At 37.1% G+C, this 21,844-nt stretch overlaps 1 protein-coding gene across 4 annotated transcripts in view; it reads right to left on the minus strand.

The window, feature by feature from the left end:
* The window catches only part of IARS1 (isoleucyl-tRNA synthetase 1), an 81,731-nt gene that overhangs the window by 53,871 nt on the left and 6,016 nt on the right, over positions 1 to 21,844 (minus strand). For all 4 annotated transcript variants that reach the window (XM_060102397.1, XM_060102395.1, XM_060102394.1 and 1 more), the window contains exons 2-9: positions 21,071 to 21,196; positions 20,369 to 20,525; positions 19,998 to 20,117; positions 18,013 to 18,095; positions 14,484 to 14,601; positions 9,718 to 9,865; positions 604 to 691; positions 279 to 339 (exon numbers count right to left, since the gene is read on the minus strand). In XM_060102397.1, coding sequence (XP_059958380.1) covers positions 279 to 339; positions 604 to 691; positions 9,718 to 9,865; positions 14,484 to 14,601; positions 18,013 to 18,095; positions 19,998 to 20,117; positions 20,369 to 20,525; positions 21,071 to 21,189 — 894 coding nt within the window. In that variant the 5' untranslated portion in view covers positions 21,190 to 21,196. The remainder of the gene's footprint in view (positions 1 to 278; positions 340 to 603; positions 692 to 9,717; positions 9,866 to 14,483; positions 14,602 to 18,012; positions 18,096 to 19,997; positions 20,118 to 20,368; positions 20,526 to 21,070; positions 21,197 to 21,844) is intronic.

Below are 21,844 nucleotides of genomic sequence, written 5' to 3' on the forward strand. Positions count from 1 at the left end.
TAGACTATAAACAATACAAATATACACACATTAAATCTTATCAATGTAACGGATTCCTTATGTAATTTGAGAAAAGTATTTAAAAATTCCTATAGGACTTTAATTATTAAAGCAAGAAGGCAATACAAACAGAATTTAATTTTTGTAATATTAAAAGAGATTTTTGGATTTAGGCACACTTGTATGAACGATATAACAATAAGACAATATAAATACCACTCCAGTCATCAAATACATGGGTTGTGGAGAGCTCCTGTGGTAGAAGTCTCTAAGCTCACCTTTATAAAATAGTCAAACAGGGGTCTGTATTTCTTGCCTTTGAGATAGGCACCAGGAAATCTAGAAACAAGAAAAAGGCAAACTCACAATTAAAATATTCAAAGAAATGAGGCTGCAACCACATCAAGCTACCATTCCCTCCTGCTTTCCTTGTTCCTAAATCATGAGTGCTGGAACGTGTGACCTGAATGTACTTGGTATTAGTACTTAAAACGAAGCTTGAATAATATAGCTTTGGGGCAATAAAATATCTCACTTTTTAAAGCTAAAGACACACACATGCACGTGCACACACACATACAAATCAATGATTTGTATATTCACCTTTCAAGGATTTCATAGTCACTCTCCAATCGATAGAGGGCTGATAATCTGGCTTCCATTAAAACGTATAATTTTCCTCTGACAGCATCTATGAGAGCAAGGGAAAAAGTGGACTTCAATGATATTCAGGCTTTGGCTCACGCTAAAGACACGCATCTGCATATTTTTCCCTCCAGGGGCTCCTGTATCACCTGCATCCAATGTGCTCAGCACTGACAGAGGAACACCATAAAGAACGCTAGGGCACACGTGCTTTCCAAATAAGAGAAAGACAAAAACATCAAATGCTGTTAAGGCAGCTCCTCAGTTGTTGTTAACTGCACCTCTATTCATTTTAAGTAAATTAATCTTTATTTTCTCCTACCAAAAGTAATATAGATGAGTGTTTAAAATCCGTAACATTAGCAAACCAAGAAGAGATCACAAAGTAAAAGTTTCCCATAATCTCATACTCCCCACCCCACCCCACCCCCCGCCTCGACACTATCATTTCAGTGTCTATTCCTCCAGGTGTTTTTCTATGTATATATCAACATACATATTATGTAAACATGTAACTTAATAATTATGGGATATAACTCAATACAGTTTTGTAATTTGTTTTCACATAATACATTGTGAACATTTTCTCATATGTTAGCACATACAGGTTTTCTCATTCTTTTAAATAGCTTCTATAGTATTCCATCTTATGGAGGTACAAGTTATTTTTAACATATCAATTAATGCTAGACAATTAAACTGTTTTCAAATTGCTACTGCTATGAACACTGGGATAATGAATATCCTTATACATGTCTTTGTACCCATATTGGAAACATTTCTGGAGGATACTATCCTAGGAAGAGAAAAGCTGAAACAAATGCATGAACATTTAAAATTTAATAGATACTGACAGACTGCCTTACAAAAATTTAGGCTAATTTAAACGCCCACATGTAAAGTATGACATACCCAAGAATATACTAAGGCTGTAAGAAAAATAAGCATCTATGGATCATTGTGAAGGCCTTTGCAATTCACTGAAAAACTACCACAAATAATGTTGCCACCCACCAGTTCTGACCTCACAGGAACTTCATTATAAGTGGAGTCTATATTTTCTGAATAAAACACAGAACACATGGTCCAAGAAGTAAAAGAGTTGTATGCAGGCAGATGAATGACATGACTGAAATCTCAGCCAGATGGCCTTTATGGCTGTCAGGCTCACTACGGAATGGCCATGACCCACAGGCAACACAGGAAACTTGTAACAGACAGAAATGCACTTGCAGGGAGAAGCAGCAGTAGACACCAGAGCCAGGCTCTACGTGGAAACAGCTCCTTCCCAGTCGATATCGTTAGAAACCAACTCTTGGTCTTAGCTGCTCCTAAGGCACAGCTAAACAATGGTAAAAATATCTGACGCCCAACACTTTCCCATTCCTTTCTCAATATTCTTCCCTTGATAGCACAAGCTATTGTGAATCAAGTTAACTGTCTTGTAAGACAGATTCTTTTTCTGGCTATGAGTTTTTCTTTTCTTTCCCTGACTTACCCCTGCTCCCCATAAACTATAGAAACCTGAAGGTACCAAACTTCTTTTTTCATATAAATCTCTATGGAAAGGGCCTCTTTGAGATTATGGTTAACTTGACACCAGGGAATATTTGATTTTTTTTTTTTTTTTTTTTTTCCGGTACGCGGGCCTCTCACTGCTGTGGCCTCTCCCGTTGCGGAGCACAGGCTCCGGATGCGCAGGCTCAGCGGCCATGGCTCACGGGCCCAGCCGCTCCGCGGCATATGGGATCCTCCCGGACCAGGGCACGAACCCACATCCCCTGCATCGGCAGGCGGACTCTCAACCACTGCGCCACCAGGGAGGCCCCAGGGAATATTTGAAAGGTACAAAGTTCTCAAGTTCTGGTACCAATTCTATGATACTATGATATATAGTAAGAAATATGTATTTGGTCTTAATCCGTGTTCTGGCAGAGCTCTTAAAACCCTTGGAATTTCCTAAGTGATGGGAACCAAAGGTGTCTTTTGTTACGTTAATGGAGTGACTTTTGTAAAACCCCTAGGTAACCTAAGGATGGTGAACCAAGCACATGGCTACAGGGTTGGAACTTTCATACTCCACCTCCAGCCCCCTCTGGGGAGGAGAGAGGGGTCAGAGATTGAGTTCAATCACCAATGGCCAATGATTTAATCAATTGTGCCCAGGTAATAAAGCCTCCATAAAAACCCAAAAGGATGGGGTTTGGAGAGTTTCCAGGTTAGTGAACGTATCCGCATGCTATGATAGTAGCCCACCCCAGTTCTGGGGAGAGAAGTTCCTGTGCTTGCGACTCTTCCAGATCTCACCCTATGCACTTCTTCATCTGGCTGTTCATATGTATCCATTACAATCTCCTTTTATAATAAACCGGTAATCTAGTAAATACAATGTTTCTGAGTTCTGTGAGTTGCTCTTCGGACCCAAGGAGGAAGTCATGGGTTGGTGAGAAGCCCAGGTGACAACCAGAACTTGTGACTGACATCTGAAAGGGGGTGGGGGGAGTTGCAGTGGCAGGGGGCAGTCTTGTAGGACTAAGCTCTTGACCTGTGATATCTGACTCAAGCTCCAGATAGCTAGTGCTTGAATTGATTTAATTGCTTGGCGGTGTTGAGAAAACACATACTGAAGATTCCTAATAGCAATGATACACCACCCCCTTTGAATCTGAGGTTCTTCATCTGTAATAGGAGCATGATGTATAAAAGTATTATAATCTGAAAATTATATGAAATTTTTACTTTTTATATCTCTGTACAATGTTAGTTTTTTTGTGTTAATTTTAATGTTTTGTGCTAATTTTTCAATCAGAAATGAAAATGCTCTTAGAGATTATTTTTCTGATTAAATCTAATACTTTTTCAAAAACTTCTATTTTTACTCCAAAAAGAAATGTAGGACTTCCCTGGTGGTGCAGTGGTTAAGAATTTGACTGCCAATGCAGGGCACACAAGCCCTGGTCCAGGAAGATGCCACCTGCCACGGAGCAACTAAGTCTGTGCACCACAACTACTGAGCCTGCACTCTAGAGCCCGCGAGCCACAACTACTGAGCCCGTGTGCCACAACTACTGAAGCCCACATGCCTAGAGCCTGTGCTCTGCAACAAGAGAAGCCACCGCAATGATAAGCCCACACACCGCAATGAAGAGTAGCCCTGGCTCACCGCGACTACAGAAAGCCCGCACGCAGCAACAAAGACCCAATGAAGCCAAAAATAAATAAATAAATAAATTTTAAAAAGAAAAGAAAAGAAATGTAATTTTTTTCTTTTTAACCATTGCATCAAATAGGATGAAATGCCTAGGAATAAACCTACCTAAGGAGGCAAAAGACCTGTACTCAGAAAACTATAAGACGGTGGTGAAAGAAATCAAAGGTGACACAGATAGAAAGATATACCACATTCTGGGAGTGGAAGAATCAATATGGTCAAAATGACTATACTACCCAAGGCAATCTACAGATTCAGTGCAATCCCTATCAAATTACTAGTGGCATTTTTTGCAGATCTAGAAAAAAAAATCTTAAAATTTGTGTGGAAACACAAAAGATCTCGAATAGCCAAAGCAATCTTGAGAAACAAAAATGGAGTTGGAGGAACCAGGCTCCCTGACTTCAGACTATACTTTAAAGATACAGTAATCAAGACAATATGTTACTGGCATAAAAACAGTCATATAGATCAATGGAACAGGATAGAAAGCCGAGACATAAATCCACGCACCTTTGGTCAATTAATCTATGACAGAGGAGGCAAGAATATGCAATGGAGAAAAGACAGTCTCTTCCTAAGTGGTGCTGGGAAAACTGGACTGCTATGTGTAAAAAAATGAAATTAGAACACTCCTTAACACCATACAGAAAAAAAACCCCAAATGGATTAAAGACCTAAATGTAAGGCCAGATACTATAAAACTCTTAAGAGGAAAACATAGGCAGAACGCTCTTTGACATAAATCACAGCAATACCTGCATCTACTTCCCAGAGTAATGAATATAAAAACAAAAACAAACAAATGGGACCTAATTAAACTTAAAAGCTTTTCCACAGCAAAGGAGACCACAAACAAAAGGAAAAGACAACTCACAGAATGCGAGAAAATATTTGCAAATGAAGAGATCGCCAGGGGATTAATCTCCAAAATATAAAAAACAGTTCATGCAGCTCTACATCAAAAAAAACCAAACAACGGAATTTTATTCAGCCATAAAAAAGAATGAAACAATGCCATTTGCAGCAACATGGATGGATCTACAGATTATCATACTAAGTGAAGTAAGTTAGAGAAAGACAAATATCATATGGTTATCACTTATATATGGAATCTAAAAAATGATACAAATGAACTTATTTACAAAACAGAAAAAGATGCACAGACTTAGAAAACAAACTTATGGTTACCAAAGGGGAAGGTTGGGGGGAGGGATAAATTAGGAGATTGGGATTCATATATACGTACTATTATATATAAAATAATCAACAAGGACCTACTGTATAGCACAGGGAACTCTACTCAATACTCCATAATAACCTATATGGGAAAGGAATCTGAAAAAGAATAGATATATGTGTATGTATAACTGAATCACTTTGCTGTATACCTGAAACTAACACAATATTGTAAATCAACTATAGTCTAATATAAAATAAAAATTAAATAAAAATCTAAAAAAAAAAAAAAGTAGTATTTACTTTTACACTGGACCAAGAAGGAAATTCTGGGTAAAAAACATGTCCTTTTCCTAGGCCAGGGGAAGTAAGGAGATAAACTAGTGCTTCAACACGTAAAAGAGGGGAGTAGGAATCAGTAAACTAAGATGTGTTCCACATGTTTTCTTATATTATTTTCCTCTAAACTTCTGAAAATATACTCTTGACCTTCACTCTGTCCACTTCTTACAGCTTCCTTTCTGTATCCCTTGCCTCAAGCCTTGGAATTCACCAACATGAAACAGGCATGGTTATCCTTCCAGGAGGCCCAAACAGTTGGATTACTTCCAGCTTTAGAAGTACACTGGAAGCTAACTGGCTTTGCTGTGCTGTTTGAAACTCATTATCAGGTTTCTCCTTCCAAAACATATCCTGCTACATAACACCATACCTATGTATTCACTACTAGAAAATTATTTAGTAGAGGTTTTCTGGGTTTCTAAGAAATTTTATTAAAAGGCAAATTTCCCCAGGGTTATTAGCACATATGAGTGATTATGGCATACCTAAGAACAGATTCCCAAACAATAAATCATAAGACATGTGACCAGAGAGTTCATGCTACTTCCCAGACCCAACGGCTTTACTGATTCTAGTAAATACATTTATTTTTTATATAATTTGTAGTAAGTTTATTAAGTTATAAGTATAAACTATGTCCTGATTACTAATACTGATGTCTATTTAAAAATCAAAGTAAAGAATATTTTTAAAATAATACTTAAGCATGACTTAAGCAACTTTCTGAGAAAATTTTAGATGTTCTCTAATATTGTATCCAATTCAGTTTTCCTTAATGAATTAACTGTGTTCTATTTCTAGTGTGACCCATCTACTGTCTATTTATTTCCTCCTATCTATCATGATAAGACTTTTTAAGCATTCATTCCTTTAGTTGATATTTATTGAATACTTATTTTGTTCTAGGTAACGGGTTATAAGGGCATAGCCCTGAACAATACATAACCAGGCCCTGCCTTCCCACAAACCCAGGGAGTTAAGAGATTTTTTCGTTACTTGATAATAACAACATCCTTGGGAATTCCCTGGCGGTCCAGTGGTTAGGACTCCATGCTTCCACTGCCGGGGGCCTGGGTTCGATCCCTGGTTGGGGAACTAAGATCCCATAAGCTGTGTGGTGTGGCCAAAAATCAACCAAACAAACAACAAAAAACCTCAACTTTATCCTGATAATCTCTCTTTGTAGCTAGATAAAATTACTTGAACAACTTCTACTAAAAATGCCTCTTTTAGAGGGAATGTACTTCAACATAATAAAGGCCATATATGACAAGCCCACAGCTAATATCATACTCTTTGGTGAAAGACTGAAAGCTTTTCCTCTAATATCAAGAACAAGGTAAGACTGATTTACTTTGTTATAAAGCAGAAACTAATAAAAAAAAAATTAAAATTAAAAAAAAAAAAAGAACAAGGTAAGGATGCCCATTCTTGCCACTTTTATTCAACATAGTATTAGAAATCCTAGCCGGAACAATTGGGCAGGAAAAAGAAATAAAAGGTATCTAAATTGGAAAGGAAGAAGTAAAACTCACTATTTGCAGACAATATGATAGTACATATAGAAAACTCAAGACTCCACCAAAAACTCAGAACTAAAAAATAAATGGAGGGACTTCCCTGGTGGCACAGTGGTTAATAATCTTCCTGCCAATGCAGGGGACACAGGTTTGATCCCTGGTCTGGGAAGATCCCATATGCTGCAGAGCAACTAAGCCCGTGTGCCACAACCACTGAGCCTGCGCTCTAGAGCCTGCGAGCCACAACTACTGTGCCTGTGTGCCACAACTACTGAAGGCCATGCACCTAGAGCCCATGCTTTGCAACAAGAGAAGCCACTGCAATGAGAAGCCCGTGCACCACAACGAAGAGTAGCCCCCGCTTGCCACAACTAGAGAAGGCCCACGCACAGCAACGAAGACTCAACGCAGCCAAAAATAAATAAAAATAAATTTATTAAAAAAAATAAATAAATGCAGTAAAGTTGCAGCATACAAAATCAATATACCGAAAGCTGTTGCATTTCTATACACCAATAATGAACTATCAGAAAGAGAAATTAAGAAAACAATTGCATTTACAATTGCATCAGAAAGAATAAAATATGTAGGAATAAGCTTAGCAGAGGAAATGAAGGACCTAGACACTGAAAAGTTTAAAACACTGATGAAAGAAATGGAAGACACAAATAAATGGAAAAGTGTTCCATGCTCATGGATTCGAAGAATTAATATTGTTAAAACGTCCATACTACTGAAGGAAATCTATAGATTCAATGCAATTCCTATCAAAATTTCAATGGCATTTTTCACAAATAGAATAAACAATCTTAAAATTTATGTGGACCCACAAAAGACCCTGAATAGTCCATGCAATCTTGAGAAAGAAGAACAAAGCTGGAGGCACAACACTCCTTGATTTCAAACTATATTACAAAGCTCTAGTGATCAAAACAGTATGGTACTGGCATAAAAACAGACACATAGATCAATGGAACAGAACAGAGAGCCCAGAAATAAACTCACACATGAGACAATTAATTTACAATAAAGAAGCCAAGAATATACAATGGGGAAAGGAGAATCTCTTCAATAAATGGTGTTGGGAGAACTGGACCACTGTCTTATGCCATACACAGAAATTAATGCAAATGGATTAAAGGCTTTAACGTAAGACCTGAAACCGTAAGATTCCTAGATGAAAACATAGTTGATAAACTTCTTGACATTGGTCTTGGCATTTTTTTTTTTTTTTTTTGCTCTGACAACAAAAGCAAAGGAAACAGAAGCAAAAATAAAAACAAACACAAAAATGTGGGACTACAACACACTAAAGCTTCTGCACAGCAAAAGTAATCAACAAAATGAAAAGGCAACCATCTGAATGGGAGAAAATATCTGCAAATCATATAGCTGATACAGCGCTAACATCCAAAATATATAAAGAACTGATACAACTTGATAGCAAAACAAACAAACAAACAAAAAAACCCACCAAACCAATTTAAAAAATGGGTAGAAGATCTGAATAGACATTTTTCCAAAGAAGACAATCAGATATCCATCGGGTACATGAAAAGATGCTCAATACCACTTATATCGGGGAAATGCAAATCAAAACCTCAATAAGGTATCACCTCACACCTGTTAGAGTGACTGTTTTCAAAAAGACAAGAGACAGCAAGTGCGGGCAAGGATGTGGAGAAGAGAGAATCTCTGCACTGATGATGGGAATGTAAGTTGGTGTAGCCACCATGGAAAACAGTATGGGAGGTTCCTCAAAAAATGAAAAATACAACTACATATGATCCAGTAATTTTACTTCTGGGTATTTATGCAAAGAAAATGAATACACTAACTTGAAAAGATATCTGCACCCCATGTTCATCGCAGCATTAATTACGATAGTCAAATTACAGAAACAACCTGTGTCCATCAATGGATGGATTGATGAAGAAAATGTGGTATGTATATGTACAATGGAATGCTACTTGGCTGTCAGAAAGAATGAAATTTTGCTGCTTAAAACATCATGGATGGGGCTTCCCTGGTGGCGCAGTGGTTGAGAGTCCGCCTGCTGATGCAGGGGACACGGGTTCATGCCCCGGTCCGGGAAGATCCCACATGCTGCGGAGCGGCTGGGCCCGTGAGCCATGGCCGCTGAGCCTGTGCGTCCAGAGCCTGTGCTCCACAACAGGAGAGGCCACAAAAGTGAGAGGCCCGTGTACCGCAAAACAAACAAACAAACAAACAAACAAACAAAAAACATCATGGATGGACCTTGAGGGCATTAGGCTAAGTGAAATAAGTCAAAGAAAGACACATAATATATTATCTCACTTATATGTGGAATAAGAATGAAATCAAAGCAACAAAAATAAACCTCATGGATACAGAGAACAGACTGGTGGTTGTTAGAAGCAGGGGTGTGTGTGTGGGGGTGGGGGTGGAATGGGTAAAGGGAGTTAAAAGGTACAAACTTCCAATTATAAAATAAGGCATGGGGATATAATTTATAGCATGGCAACTATAGTTAATAATACTATATTACATATTTGAAAGTTACTGAGAGAGTAGATCTTAAAAGGTCTCACCACAAGAAAAAAATTCTGTAAATATGTATGGTGATGAATGTTAACTAGACTTACTATGGTGTTCATTTCATGATGTACACAAATGTTTATTTTGTTGTAAACCTAAAATTAACATAATGTATGTCAATTATACCTCAATAAAAAAAGTAAAAAAAAAAAAGGGAAGAAATGTAAGCTTCATTCTTTCCCAAAATTCATTAAAATTATTTTATTCATATTGATCATAAGTAACCAGGCTCATACTTACCTTTAATCTTCACATACTGCATATCTGGATTAACACACAGGGCAAGGTTACTAGGTAGAGTCCAGGGAGTAGTTGTCCAGGCAACCAAAGATATATTTTCATCTTCCTCCAAAGGGAAAGTTACAAATATTGAAGGATCTTGAACATCCTGAAATAAAATGAGATAAAGTATTCTTTTACAGATTCCACAATTGTAGACATGGAAGAAAAACGAACTGATCCTAAAGAATAAAATAAACCTTTATTTTCAGAATAAACTGAGCTTTAAAAAAAATCTGCCATATTTGTAAAAAGAAAATACAAAGTGAGAAATTCCAAGTACATTTTTTACATAAAGAAAATGCTTTAATAATTACCTTAGTAGTCACAAATAAAACATTTATAGTGTAGCAAGTGGGATACATAAATGAGGTTTCACTATTACAATGATCTATTTTATAATAAGTCCATAAAGAATTAGGTCAATAAAATAACGATTTTGGAAAACAGTGTTATTCTTTATTTGAATTGAAGGGTATATGAGAATTCTTTTCAACTTTTCAGGAAGTCTGAAATTATGCCAAAAATTAAAAACAAACACAATCCTTAGTACACACTCATAGTATGGCCAAAGTGAAAAAAGACAGAAAATACTAAGTGCTGACAAGGATGCAGTGTAATAAGAACTGTCTAGTGGAAGTATAATCCCTTTGGGGTTAGAGTGGGAGGCAATGAACCATGGTCCATGGGTCAAATCTGGCCATTAAGTGTTTTTATAGAGCCCAAAACCTAAGAATGATTTTGACAGGACTGACAGATCATCTGGCCAACAAAGTCTAAAATATTTACTATCTGGCCTTTACAAAGTTTGCCAACTCTTGTACTAGGGCTAAATGTAAGTATACCTTATGACTCAATAATCCCACTCCTGGGAATGTGTATATATGCTCCCCAAAAGACAAGCTCCAGAATGCTCACAGTAGTACTACTGATAAGAGCCAAAAATTGGATATTACCCAAATGTCCATCGACATTAGAATGGATAAGTTAAATACTAGACAGTAATTAAAATGATGATCTACAACTACACACAACATGGATGACTTTCACAAACATAATCTTGAGCAAGAGAAGCCAGACACAAAAAAAGAACAAAGTGTACAATTCCATTTATATTTAGTACAGAATCAGCAAACAATGAGGTTGGACGTGAGGACAGTGGTTGCTATAGAGGAGTGGGGGGATACATGCTAAACTGAGGGGACCATGAGAAGGGAGTGCTTTTGATAGGTTGCTTGACAAGGTTCTTCTTTAACTTTATCTGGGTGTTGGATTCACGTATATATTCATTTTGTGCAAGTATATGGGATAGAGCAAGTAAATGGAGGAGCAAAAAAATGTTGTCTTATTAAGCCAGGAAATAGGTACTAAGATATAAAAATTATTAATTTTAGTATGTATAGTAATAAACATAAAAAATTTAAAAAGCCACTGAAGGTAAATCTAAATAAAACATTAATAGTGATTTCCTTTGGGTACTGGGATTATAATTGTTTTCCCTCTTCTTTATATCTTCTATGGCTTCTAAATTTTTCACAATGAGCATAAGCCTCATAAATAATCACATCAACCAGACTTCTAAAAACTAAAAATTTAGACAATATAAAAAATAAATATTTTTATATACCACAAGTTGGTTTACCTTTTGGAAAAGTTGGAAGGACATTCTTCTGTAACTCAATTTAGTGACGTACAGCTTGCTCTTTCCCAATAAGAGAATGTATTTATTTACTTATAGAAGAGTATAAACTTTGAAAACCCTAGGACCTAACAAGCTATAATGGGGCTCTAACATGTAAAAATTTAGTTACCAAAGAAAATTCCAGCATAGTACACAAGGATTTATATTACAAAACGTTTGGAGCAACACCAATTATTACCATTTAAAAAGAAAAAAAAAGGCTGTGCCCTCTGAACACCTCAAATATCTATCAAAAGAATGAATTAATTGTAATCTATTTGTTATATGAAACACTATACAGCAGTTAAAAATAAACTTAAAACTACATGTATCAATATGAAGAAACTTTAAAACAATGTTTAGTATAAAAGGCAAGGTGCAGAATAAATACAATGAATGAGATTTAAAAACTTGCAAACAACACTGAATACTGTTTATGGATACTTACACAGATAATAAAAATATAAAAATATGCATGAAAAAGAAACACCAAATTCAGCATAGTGGTTACCTATCAGGATGTGAAGAAGGAAATGGAAAAGAGAAATGTGCTGTAAATAAACAAACTGTGGTATATTCTCCTACACAGAAATTAGAACAAAAGATCCAAAACTACATATAACATGGATGACTATCACAAACATAATGCTGAGTGAGAAAAGCCAGAAACAGAAGAATACATAGTGGATCTTTCCATTTCTTCAAAGTACAGAACCAGACAAAACTAATCAACTGCTATCTGTGAATTTGATGTATTTGAAATCAACAAAAACAGATGCATTTAGTGAAACCCATGTTTTTTTTTTTTAATTTTTTGGCCACGCTGCGAGGCTTGCGGGATCTTAGTTCCTTCCCCAAGCAAGGATTGAACCTGCGCCCTCAGCAGTGAAAGCATGGAGGACTTGCCACTGGACCACCAGGGAATTCTCCTCGTGAAAGTCATTAAATGGTGTACTTAAGATTAGAGCATTGAATTATAGGTAAAATTTAACCCACCCCACCAAAAAACCATAAACAAAACAAACATAAAAATGAAGTACTGGGGGCTTCCCTGGTGGCGCAGTGGTTGAGAATCTGCCTGCCGATGCAGGGGACACGGGTTCGTGCCCCGGTCTGGGAAGATCCCACATGCTGCAGAGCAGCTAGGCCCATGAGCCATGGCCGCTGGGCCTGTGCGTCTGGAGCCTGTGCTCCGCAACGGGAGAGGCCGCAGCAGTGAGAGGCCCGTGTACCGCAGAAAAAAAAAAAAAAAAAAAAAAAATGAAGTACTGGGCTTCCCTGGTGGCGTGGTTGAGAGTCCACCTGCCGATGCAGGGGACACGGGTTCGTGCCCCGGTCCGGGAAGATCCCACATGCTGCGGAGCAGCTGGGCCTGTGAGCCATGGCCGCTGAGCCTGTGCGTCCGGAGCCTGTGCTCCTCAACGGGAGAGGCCACAGCAGTGAGAGGCCTGCATACCGCAAAAAAAAAAAAGTACTTATTTCTATAAAATGCAGAGGACAGAGAAAATGTTAGATTATGGAGATGTAATCATCAAAACTCAGATTGCGGGAAACTACAAGATAATATCTGTTGCCCAAACAACAATTTGCAAGGAGGAAAAAAAAGAAAAAGAAAAATATAGAAAGAGAAATGGAGACCTACACATTAAAACAGACCTAAAAGACAACTATTACCATGTATGAACCTTCCTTATGTCTCGATTAAAACAAAACAAAAAAGAAAAAACAAACAAAAAACCCAACTAGAAATAACCCGAGGGCAAAAAAGGATGCTGTTTATGAGACAAATAGAAATGTGAACACTGATGATATCCAGGAGTTAAACAACTACAGAATATTTAATATTAAGAACATTAAAAATGATTGATGATGACTTCTTAAGGTGTGATAATGGTACTCTGGTAATGTTAAAGAAATATTTCTTATCTAGTAAAGATATATAATGAATTACTTATTGATAAAATGATATGTCTAAAATTTGCTTTTGAAAAAGGGTCTGGGAGAAGTAAGTGGAGTGTGTAGATGAGGCAGGATTGACTATAGAGATTGTAGGGGATACACGATAGGACATGGGAGTTAATTATTCTGTTAATTAATTATTCTGTCTACTTTTGTATATGCTTGAAATTCTCCACGTTAAAGTGTTTTTAAAAAGTAAGCAAATACAGCAATATATTAAGATTTGACAAAACTTAAGTCTTTGGTACTCAATAGTTAGTATATTATTCTCTACATTTTTATGTGCTTAAAATATTTTATTAAAAAAAACATAGTAACATGAGCACCGCCATATAAGGGTATTTAGGGGACAACAGGAAGGCATCATCATGCCCACCTCACAAGGATATGCAACGATCCAATGGGATGTTGTAAGCATTCTGCAAGACGAAAAGTGCTTTTGAAATGCAAGTGTTAATACTAATGATATGTAGGTAAATATACCACAGTTTGTTTATTTACAGCACATTTCTCTTTTCTAAACCTTAGCCATGAGATATAATTCCAAACAAATCAACATCCTTTAAAAACAAAGAGGATTAGATAAAATCAGAAATAAAACACCCCTTGAATATACACACATGAGAACAGATGGTTCTTATTCCTGAAGACTTACAGTCTTTACTATCTCCCTGGCTAAGGTAAAGCAGTACACTCTGTAAACAACAGACACGTCTAAACTCTTATACCAATGACAGCAAGTTATTCCATTCATCAAAGATCATAACACACCACCAATCGCAAATCAGATTTTCCTCCAAATACTTTTAACAAATAAATGATATTCCAAAGCCTCAGATGAGGCACAAAAACACCCTAAGCAATAACCCTTATGAAACAGTGACTGGAGGAAAATAGAGCAGAGGTGGACTTATTAAACAAAGAGAGGCATAAAAATATGGTTAAAACAAGCAGAACCCATCACATTAAGACACATAATTCACATCACTCCCCAGGCTAACATTCCACACTGGGACTAAGTTACCATGATCACCACAGCCATTTAACTTCTGAGTATATAACTTAACGCCAATGACATCTCACATACCCTGTAATTCTGGTGAGATTCAAAGTTGGAAAGCGGAGTATTGCATGCAGTGGAAAAGGGCATGACTTTCACTCCTCTATAAACAAGGCCTTTATCATAGAGCTGTTTGAAGACCCACCTGGCAAGTAAACAGACAGAATTTTACAATTACATAACCATAATTCTATTTTCCCAAATGCAAACATTTATGCCAGTTTCTGGTTTGTAGAGTTTCTCACAGCCAAAGAAGTGGAAACACAATGTCTCTCAACCGGTGAATAGCTGGTAAATTACAACAGATCAGTATAATGAGATATTATGTAGACATTAAAAGTGCAAATAACTGTTGACATGGAAAGGTGTTCATGACTTGATGTTGACTGAGAAAAGCAATTGACACCATACTGTACAATGAGGTACCAATTATGTAAAACTGTATGTATCAGTATACATATTTAAATTTTTAGAGATGCTAAAAAAGTAGATTTTCACCAATATGTTAACTATGGTTGGGATTTCAGACTTTTTTTTTTTAATTTTAAATTTATTTTATTTATTTATTTATTTTTGGCTGCGCTGGGTCTTTGTTGCTGTGTGCGGACTTTCTCTAGTTGCAGCAAGCGGGGGCTACTCTTCATTGCGGTGTGCAGGCTTCTCATTACTGTGGCTTCTCTTATTGCGGAGCACGGGCTCTAGGCACACAGGCTCAGAAGTTGTGGCGCAGGGGCTTAGTTGCTCCGCAGCATGTGGGATCTTCCCGGACCAGGGATCGAACCTGTGTCCCCTGCATTGGCAGGTGGATTCTCAACCACTGCACCACCAGAGAAGCCCAGACTCTTTGTTTTTCTTAATAGTTTTCTGGTATACTGCTTAAATTTCACTGTAATGGACAGTTTTACAGAGGCAATTTAAAAAGTATAAACCACTGGGATTAGGATCAGATATCTCTCCTACAGTCAGTCAAAAAGTTTTATTAAACACTTAAACATGTTGCTCTAAGCTAAATGTAGCAAGACACTGGAAAACAGTCATCCCAGGTTCTCCTGTGGTGACTACTCACCTTTCCCAATTGGGTGCCAGAATTCATTTGGTAGGAATCCTTACTTTAACTCATTTTTACAGTTTGATTCCTATGTACTTGGCACAATAAATGTATTAAATTCTCTCCCATTTGTTAAAATACATTTTTATGTAAAACTGTGCAAGTATTTTCATGGTATTCCATTGGCTTTGGATAAAGCCTAAAAGGTGACATCTTGTAACAAATTTCCCAAGTTTAAACTCAATCTTAAATTATATACTCTGATGCAAGGACATTCACTGGAGACCAGAGGAAAAGTGTCAGATTTGTATCAAAAGACCATGATTCAAGCCTAGGAGCCATATAATTAGTTCAGTGATCTCAAGCAAGTCACAACCACTTGCCTTTATCTCAAAGAGGGTCCTAACCCAATCCACAGGACTTTCTGGATCATCTGGGAAAATTCAAGTGGAAGTACTTTATATACTCAAAAGCACCAACTCAATCTAAATTATCTCCATTAAATTAATGTTATCATTTTAAATGTATCTCCTACTATTTTTTAAATATTCACCCTAGGTCTATATGCCTTATTTATATGCCAACATGTTCCTCAGGAATAACTAACATTCTAATAGCAAGAGGCTTTGAAACGGTTTTCCCCCAATTCAAGTATGTTTTATGTAAATTAAGAAGTCTGATGTAGAGCTATATATTGTCCAACATGGTAGCACTAGCCACATGTGCTCATTTAAATCTATTAAAATTAGAAATTCAGTTTCTTGGTCATACTAACCACATTTAAGTGCTAAACTGTCCTGATCTAGAGCATAAAGAGTACCTGCTTTTTCAGAAGTTTAAGAGAAACCCTGCTTTTTAGAATGCCCTAATCATGAGAACTCCAACTACTCAGTGAAATGGGAAGCCCCCCTGTCCAAAGTTTCTGCCATGTCAGAGAGTTTAATCAGCTCTCACCCTTGGGTACATGGGTCTGGAGATGCACCCACAGGGGCACATCAGAGTCAGAGGGTCTGAGAACTGTCCCACGGTATCTATCTCCTCAAAGGCAAAGGCATGTGCCAAGTATGTGCAACAGAGCTTGACTAACAGAAATGTAATCAGGTAGACAGGACGACAGTAAGAGGCACAAGCACCTACAGTGCAGCACAAAAATATGTATCCTACAAAAGAGCTTTGCAACTCACCTGTAATCATGCATAATTTAACAAAAGTAGGACTCCCTCAAGGCCTGAGTTATGTACACAGGTCATTTTGCAACCATAATAACTATTTTCCCATTAATGATACATAATGATTCTCAGACTATTGTAGGAGGCTCAGGTTAAATCACCTATCAAGACTGGCACTGGGCTTCCCTGGTAGTGCAGTGGTTAAGAATCTGCCTGCCAATGCAGGGGACATGGGTTCGAGCCCTGGTCCGGGAAGATCCCACATGCCGCGGAGCAACTAAGCCCATGTGCCACAACTACTGAGCCCGCATGCCTAGAGCCTGTGCTCTGCAACAAGAGACACCACAGTAATGAGAAGCCTGCACACCACAACGAAGAGCAGCCCCCACTCACTGCAACTAGACAAAGCCCATACGCAGCAACAAAGACCCAATGCAGCCAAAAATAAAGAAAATAGATTAAAAAAAAAAAAAGACTGGCATTGCAACAGTTGTCTTATAATAGTAAAAGGAAGCAAAATTCATTTTGAAACTCATGAAACAGTGACTGCACATACAACTTCTCTTAGTAAAAAATTCAAGTACACATCTCTTAGACTTAATTCCTTCAAACAAACAAACCCATTTCTGAAACCTAATTTTCCTAAAATTTGGTACTAATTAATTTGACAAAAAAACCTTGAACTCACATCAGGCCATTTATATTCTTCATTTATTTTACTTAGTGTGAAGAGTTATATGTTCTGATATAGAAATAGTAATGAAATTGATTACAGGTTCCTGCTCAATCTGCTACGGCCATTATATACTACAGAACATATGGATGACCTGATACCTTTCTAGAATCCAAAATTTACTGAATTCAAAAATAAACCTAGGGGTGGAAGGGACGAATAGGTGGAGTACAGTGGAATTTTACGGCAATGCATAATTCTAGAATTATGGATATATGTCATCACACATTTGTCCAAATCCACAGAATGCATAACAAGAGTGAACCCTTATGTAAACTCTGGACTTAGCGTGATTATGATCTGTCAAGGTAGGTTCATGAATTGTAACAAATGTACCACTCTGGTGGGGGATGCTGATAATGGAGGAGGCTATGTATGTGTGGAGGCACAGCGTACATGGGAAATCTGTATATCTTCCTCTTTTATTTTTTTAGAGCATTTTTAGGTTCACAGCAAAATTAAGTCTTTAAAAACAGAAACAAAACAAATCCATCCCCAAAGATTTCAGATAATTGTGGATCTGAAAACAAGTGGATTCATGCTAGAGCATCTCTACTAACTACTATAACAAAATAGTCATTATATTTCAACTTCAAATAAACTTACCAGACAGATTCCATGAATTGTGGATAGAGAGTTTTGTAGTCATTGTCAAAGTCAATCCATCGGCCAAGTCTGGTAATAGTAGACTTAAAAAATATGAATATTAGAGTTTTTAGACCATGGTATTTGTTATTGTATAGCAATTTGTTTTACTTCTGTTATCACTACATATGATGATTTTGGAAAAACAGAACAATCAATGGTTCAAGTAAATGTATACTGTAAACAACACATTTTGTAAGGTTAAGAACAAGTTTTCTTGGCATTCATCCTCTATGCAGGGAATGTTATTTATAAGTATTAACATTCTTTTATAAAAGTCTACCAAAACTACCATTTGGCAGACACAAGTCTAACTGTTGCTGGCATGAATCATCAATGGTTGCTAAAATTACTGAGTCATAGTATGATAAGAAACAGAGTACTTAACTAATTACAAAGGAAAAACTGCAACTTTACAATGGAGAAACCTGACAGAATCACCTTAGTTAACAAAGTGAACAACACCAATGAGACTTATCAGCATCACAGGCCTTCTGATATGATAGACTGAGAAGGGGATGATGTTACTTCTGAGGAATTCTTGCCAAAAATGTATAACCTAAGCTGAATCATAAGGAAACATCAGACATTGAGGGACTTCTTACAAAATAACTGGTCTGTATTCTTTAAAAGTGACAAGGTCATGAAAGACAAACACTGAGGGAATGTTCCAGATTGAAGGAGACTGAGGAGGTATGACAACTAAATGCAATCTATGCTCCTCGACTGGATCTTGCATCAAAAGTAAAAATCAGTGGGACAACTGGCTAAATCTGAATAAGGTGTATAATATTGTATCAATGTTAATCCTGCTTTTGATAATTATACTATAGTTATTAAAGGTGTTAGCTTTTGGGAAGTGGGTGATGGGTATAGAGGCTCTTCATACTATTTTGGGGCGGGGGTGGGGAAAAGAGCCCATATGCATGTTATAATCATCAGGATTTTCCCCTACTGGTGACCAGGCAAGAAAGGTGGATTAAAGAAAGTTAGGTTAGGAGAAAATTGAGGAGCTTTGATTTTTAGGTTGATGAAATCAGATTTCATTCAACAATGAAGATAAGTTTTGAGCAGGAAGAGTACAATGAACAGTCTTGAGAGAAATAACTTGGCAGGCTAAGTGGAAGGAACATGAGCAAGAGACCAATTGGTAGATTCTTACAGAAATAAAGACAATGGTGGGTGAGAGACTAGGTTGTAGGAATGAAAAGAAATGTCTAGATAAGAGATACTAAGAAAGGCTTGATAGGATTTGACATTTGAATCGGTCATGATGATTAAAGTTTGAAGTCTGGAAGACTGATACCACTGGCAGAATAGGGAATTCTGAAGAATAGCAAATTTGACAGTCAAAGTGGTAAGACAGTGAAGATGGAAAAAAAAAAAGCCAGACATGTTTTTAAGTTGTATATATATATTAATCTGAGAGCCACGGAGGAAAGGGGGAGTTGAGGACCTTTGTTCCTAAGCACATCAGAATAAGAGAGGACAAGAGCTCTGCCGGCACCAGACGGTTACTAAAATGTACCAGTTGTGGGAGCTCTACTACTAAAAGAAGCAGTGGGCAAGATGGGAGTCAATATAAAACCATGGGTACAAATGTGAATTGTTTTTAACATCTGAATTTTTTTATTGCCAACATTCAAGTTAATCTATTTGCTAGGACAGCATGATTCCTGTCATATACTGTGGGTAGGTAGGAGATTAAACATGGAAGACCAATCAAGCACATAAAAATCAGAAAAGAGAGGGTTCAGTTTCAGCTAACAGTTTAAGTAATGGAGTTGAAGATGGAAGCTAAACACTCCTTTAAAGAGGATTATCAACCCCTCCTTTGTTACACTTTTGGGCACATATCATAAAAAGCACAAGGAACCATAAAACATTTCATCCCCCATTTAAAAGCTAGAGTTTTTTTTCATTCTACTTAAAATAACCAAAAATACCTTCCACTCAGTAGAATATCGCATCACAATTGCTCGGCACTGACTGTTATATTCTGCAATCCCCAATCTGGCTACATCTTCTGGTCCTCTGATTCCCAGTGTCTTATCAATTTCATATTCCTGAAAATTTGCAATAAGATTGTTAACATCCCTGCCCTATGAAACAAATGCAATTTGACAAAACTAGAAAATAAAACAGATTAAAAAAAATTAGTTCTCAGAAAATCTACAGAGAAAATGAACTATAAATAGTATTATAAAAATGAAGAAAGTCTGATTATAGCAAAAATTCATACTTTAACATATTATATAATGAAATCTAATGCTTATTAAAACATCAAAACATTATAAGGCTGGTGACTCAAACATACCACAGGTAAACCATGACAATCCCATCCAAATCTTCTATCAACGTGAAGCCCACTCTGGTGAGCATATCTTGTAACTATATCTTTAATTGTCCCTGCAAGTATATGTCCATAGTGAGGCAGTCCAGTTGCAAAAGGAGGCCCATCATAGAAGGTAAATCTAAGAGGTAATAAAAATACATTAAGTTACTTTAAAACAGACAGCAAAAATTTAGGACAGCATTTTTCTATAGATGGCTCCTGTAACTGTAGAGCCTTTGGGGAGAAGAAAAGCTGCGAGGCTAGGAAACTCAGACATAACTGATTAGATATCTACTGGAGGCCCTACCTTTAAAAAAGCTAATTATGACAGAGTTGGAGAGACCTGTATTGGACCATCCATCCTTCATTAATTAGTTCCATGATATAAGGGAAATTATTCACCCTGATCCTGAGTTATCTATAAAATAGGGCAACAAACACCTATGATAAAGTTTTTGAGCACAGGAGACACATGATGAAAACAGTAATTAAAGAAAGGACTGGTCTTTAGGTGAATGAAGACTAGACGCAGGAAGTACCCCAATAGGAGGCTATTACACTACTAGTCTAAATGCTTAAATGAGGGTAGTGATAATGAGAAAAGTGGAAAGGAAGAGAGTGATATATAAACTCTATTCGGAAGACCTCTTATTCTTAAAGACTCTACCAAAGAAATTCACATACTTTGGCCTATGCTTTGATTGCTTTAAGCATTCCTGAAAACAATTAAAGTCGGACCAAAACTGCAAGATTTTCTCTTCTTCAGCAGGAAAATTGATGTTTTCTGGAACTTGTTGAACCATTTTGTTACTGCAAGAGAAATCAAATTTATTATTCTCAAAAGAGAAGTCTAGGAATAACAGAGTACCATACATTAAAATAGATGTACCTATCACTAGCCATGATACTACCTGGTACTTAAAAAAAAATTCCCCTTTTTTTAAGGTAAAGTTCACATACCATAAAGTTCACCCTTTTAAAGTATATAATATGGGACTTCCCTGGTGGTCCAGTGGCTAAGACCACACTCCCAATGCAGGGGGCCTGGGTTCAATCCCTGGTCAGGGAACTAGATCCTGCATGCCACAACTAAAAAAAGATCCCACGTGCCGCAACGAAGGTCCTGCATGCTGCAACTAAGACCTGGAGCAGCCAAATAAATAAATAAATATTTTTAAAAAATAAAGTGCACAGTTCATTTTTACCTTTTTTTTTTCTTAAAGTATATTCACAAGGTTGGGCAACCACCACCACTCACTACTTCCAGAACATTTTCTTCACTACTCCCACTTCTGCCCTCCAAGAACTTGTACACATTAGCAGTCACTCTCTATTCTCCTCTTCCCCAGCCTCCTGGAGCCCATTAATCTGCTTTCTGCCTCTCTAGATTTTCCTATTCCGGACATTTCACATAAATGAAATTATGTATATACAGCCTATTGCGTCTGGCTTCTTTCA

The sequence above is a fragment of the Mesoplodon densirostris genome, chromosome 6, assembly GCF_025265405.1.
Source record: "Mesoplodon densirostris isolate mMesDen1 chromosome 6, mMesDen1 primary haplotype, whole genome shotgun sequence".
Classification (NCBI taxonomy): Eukaryota; Metazoa; Chordata; class Mammalia; order Artiodactyla; family Ziphiidae; genus Mesoplodon; species Mesoplodon densirostris.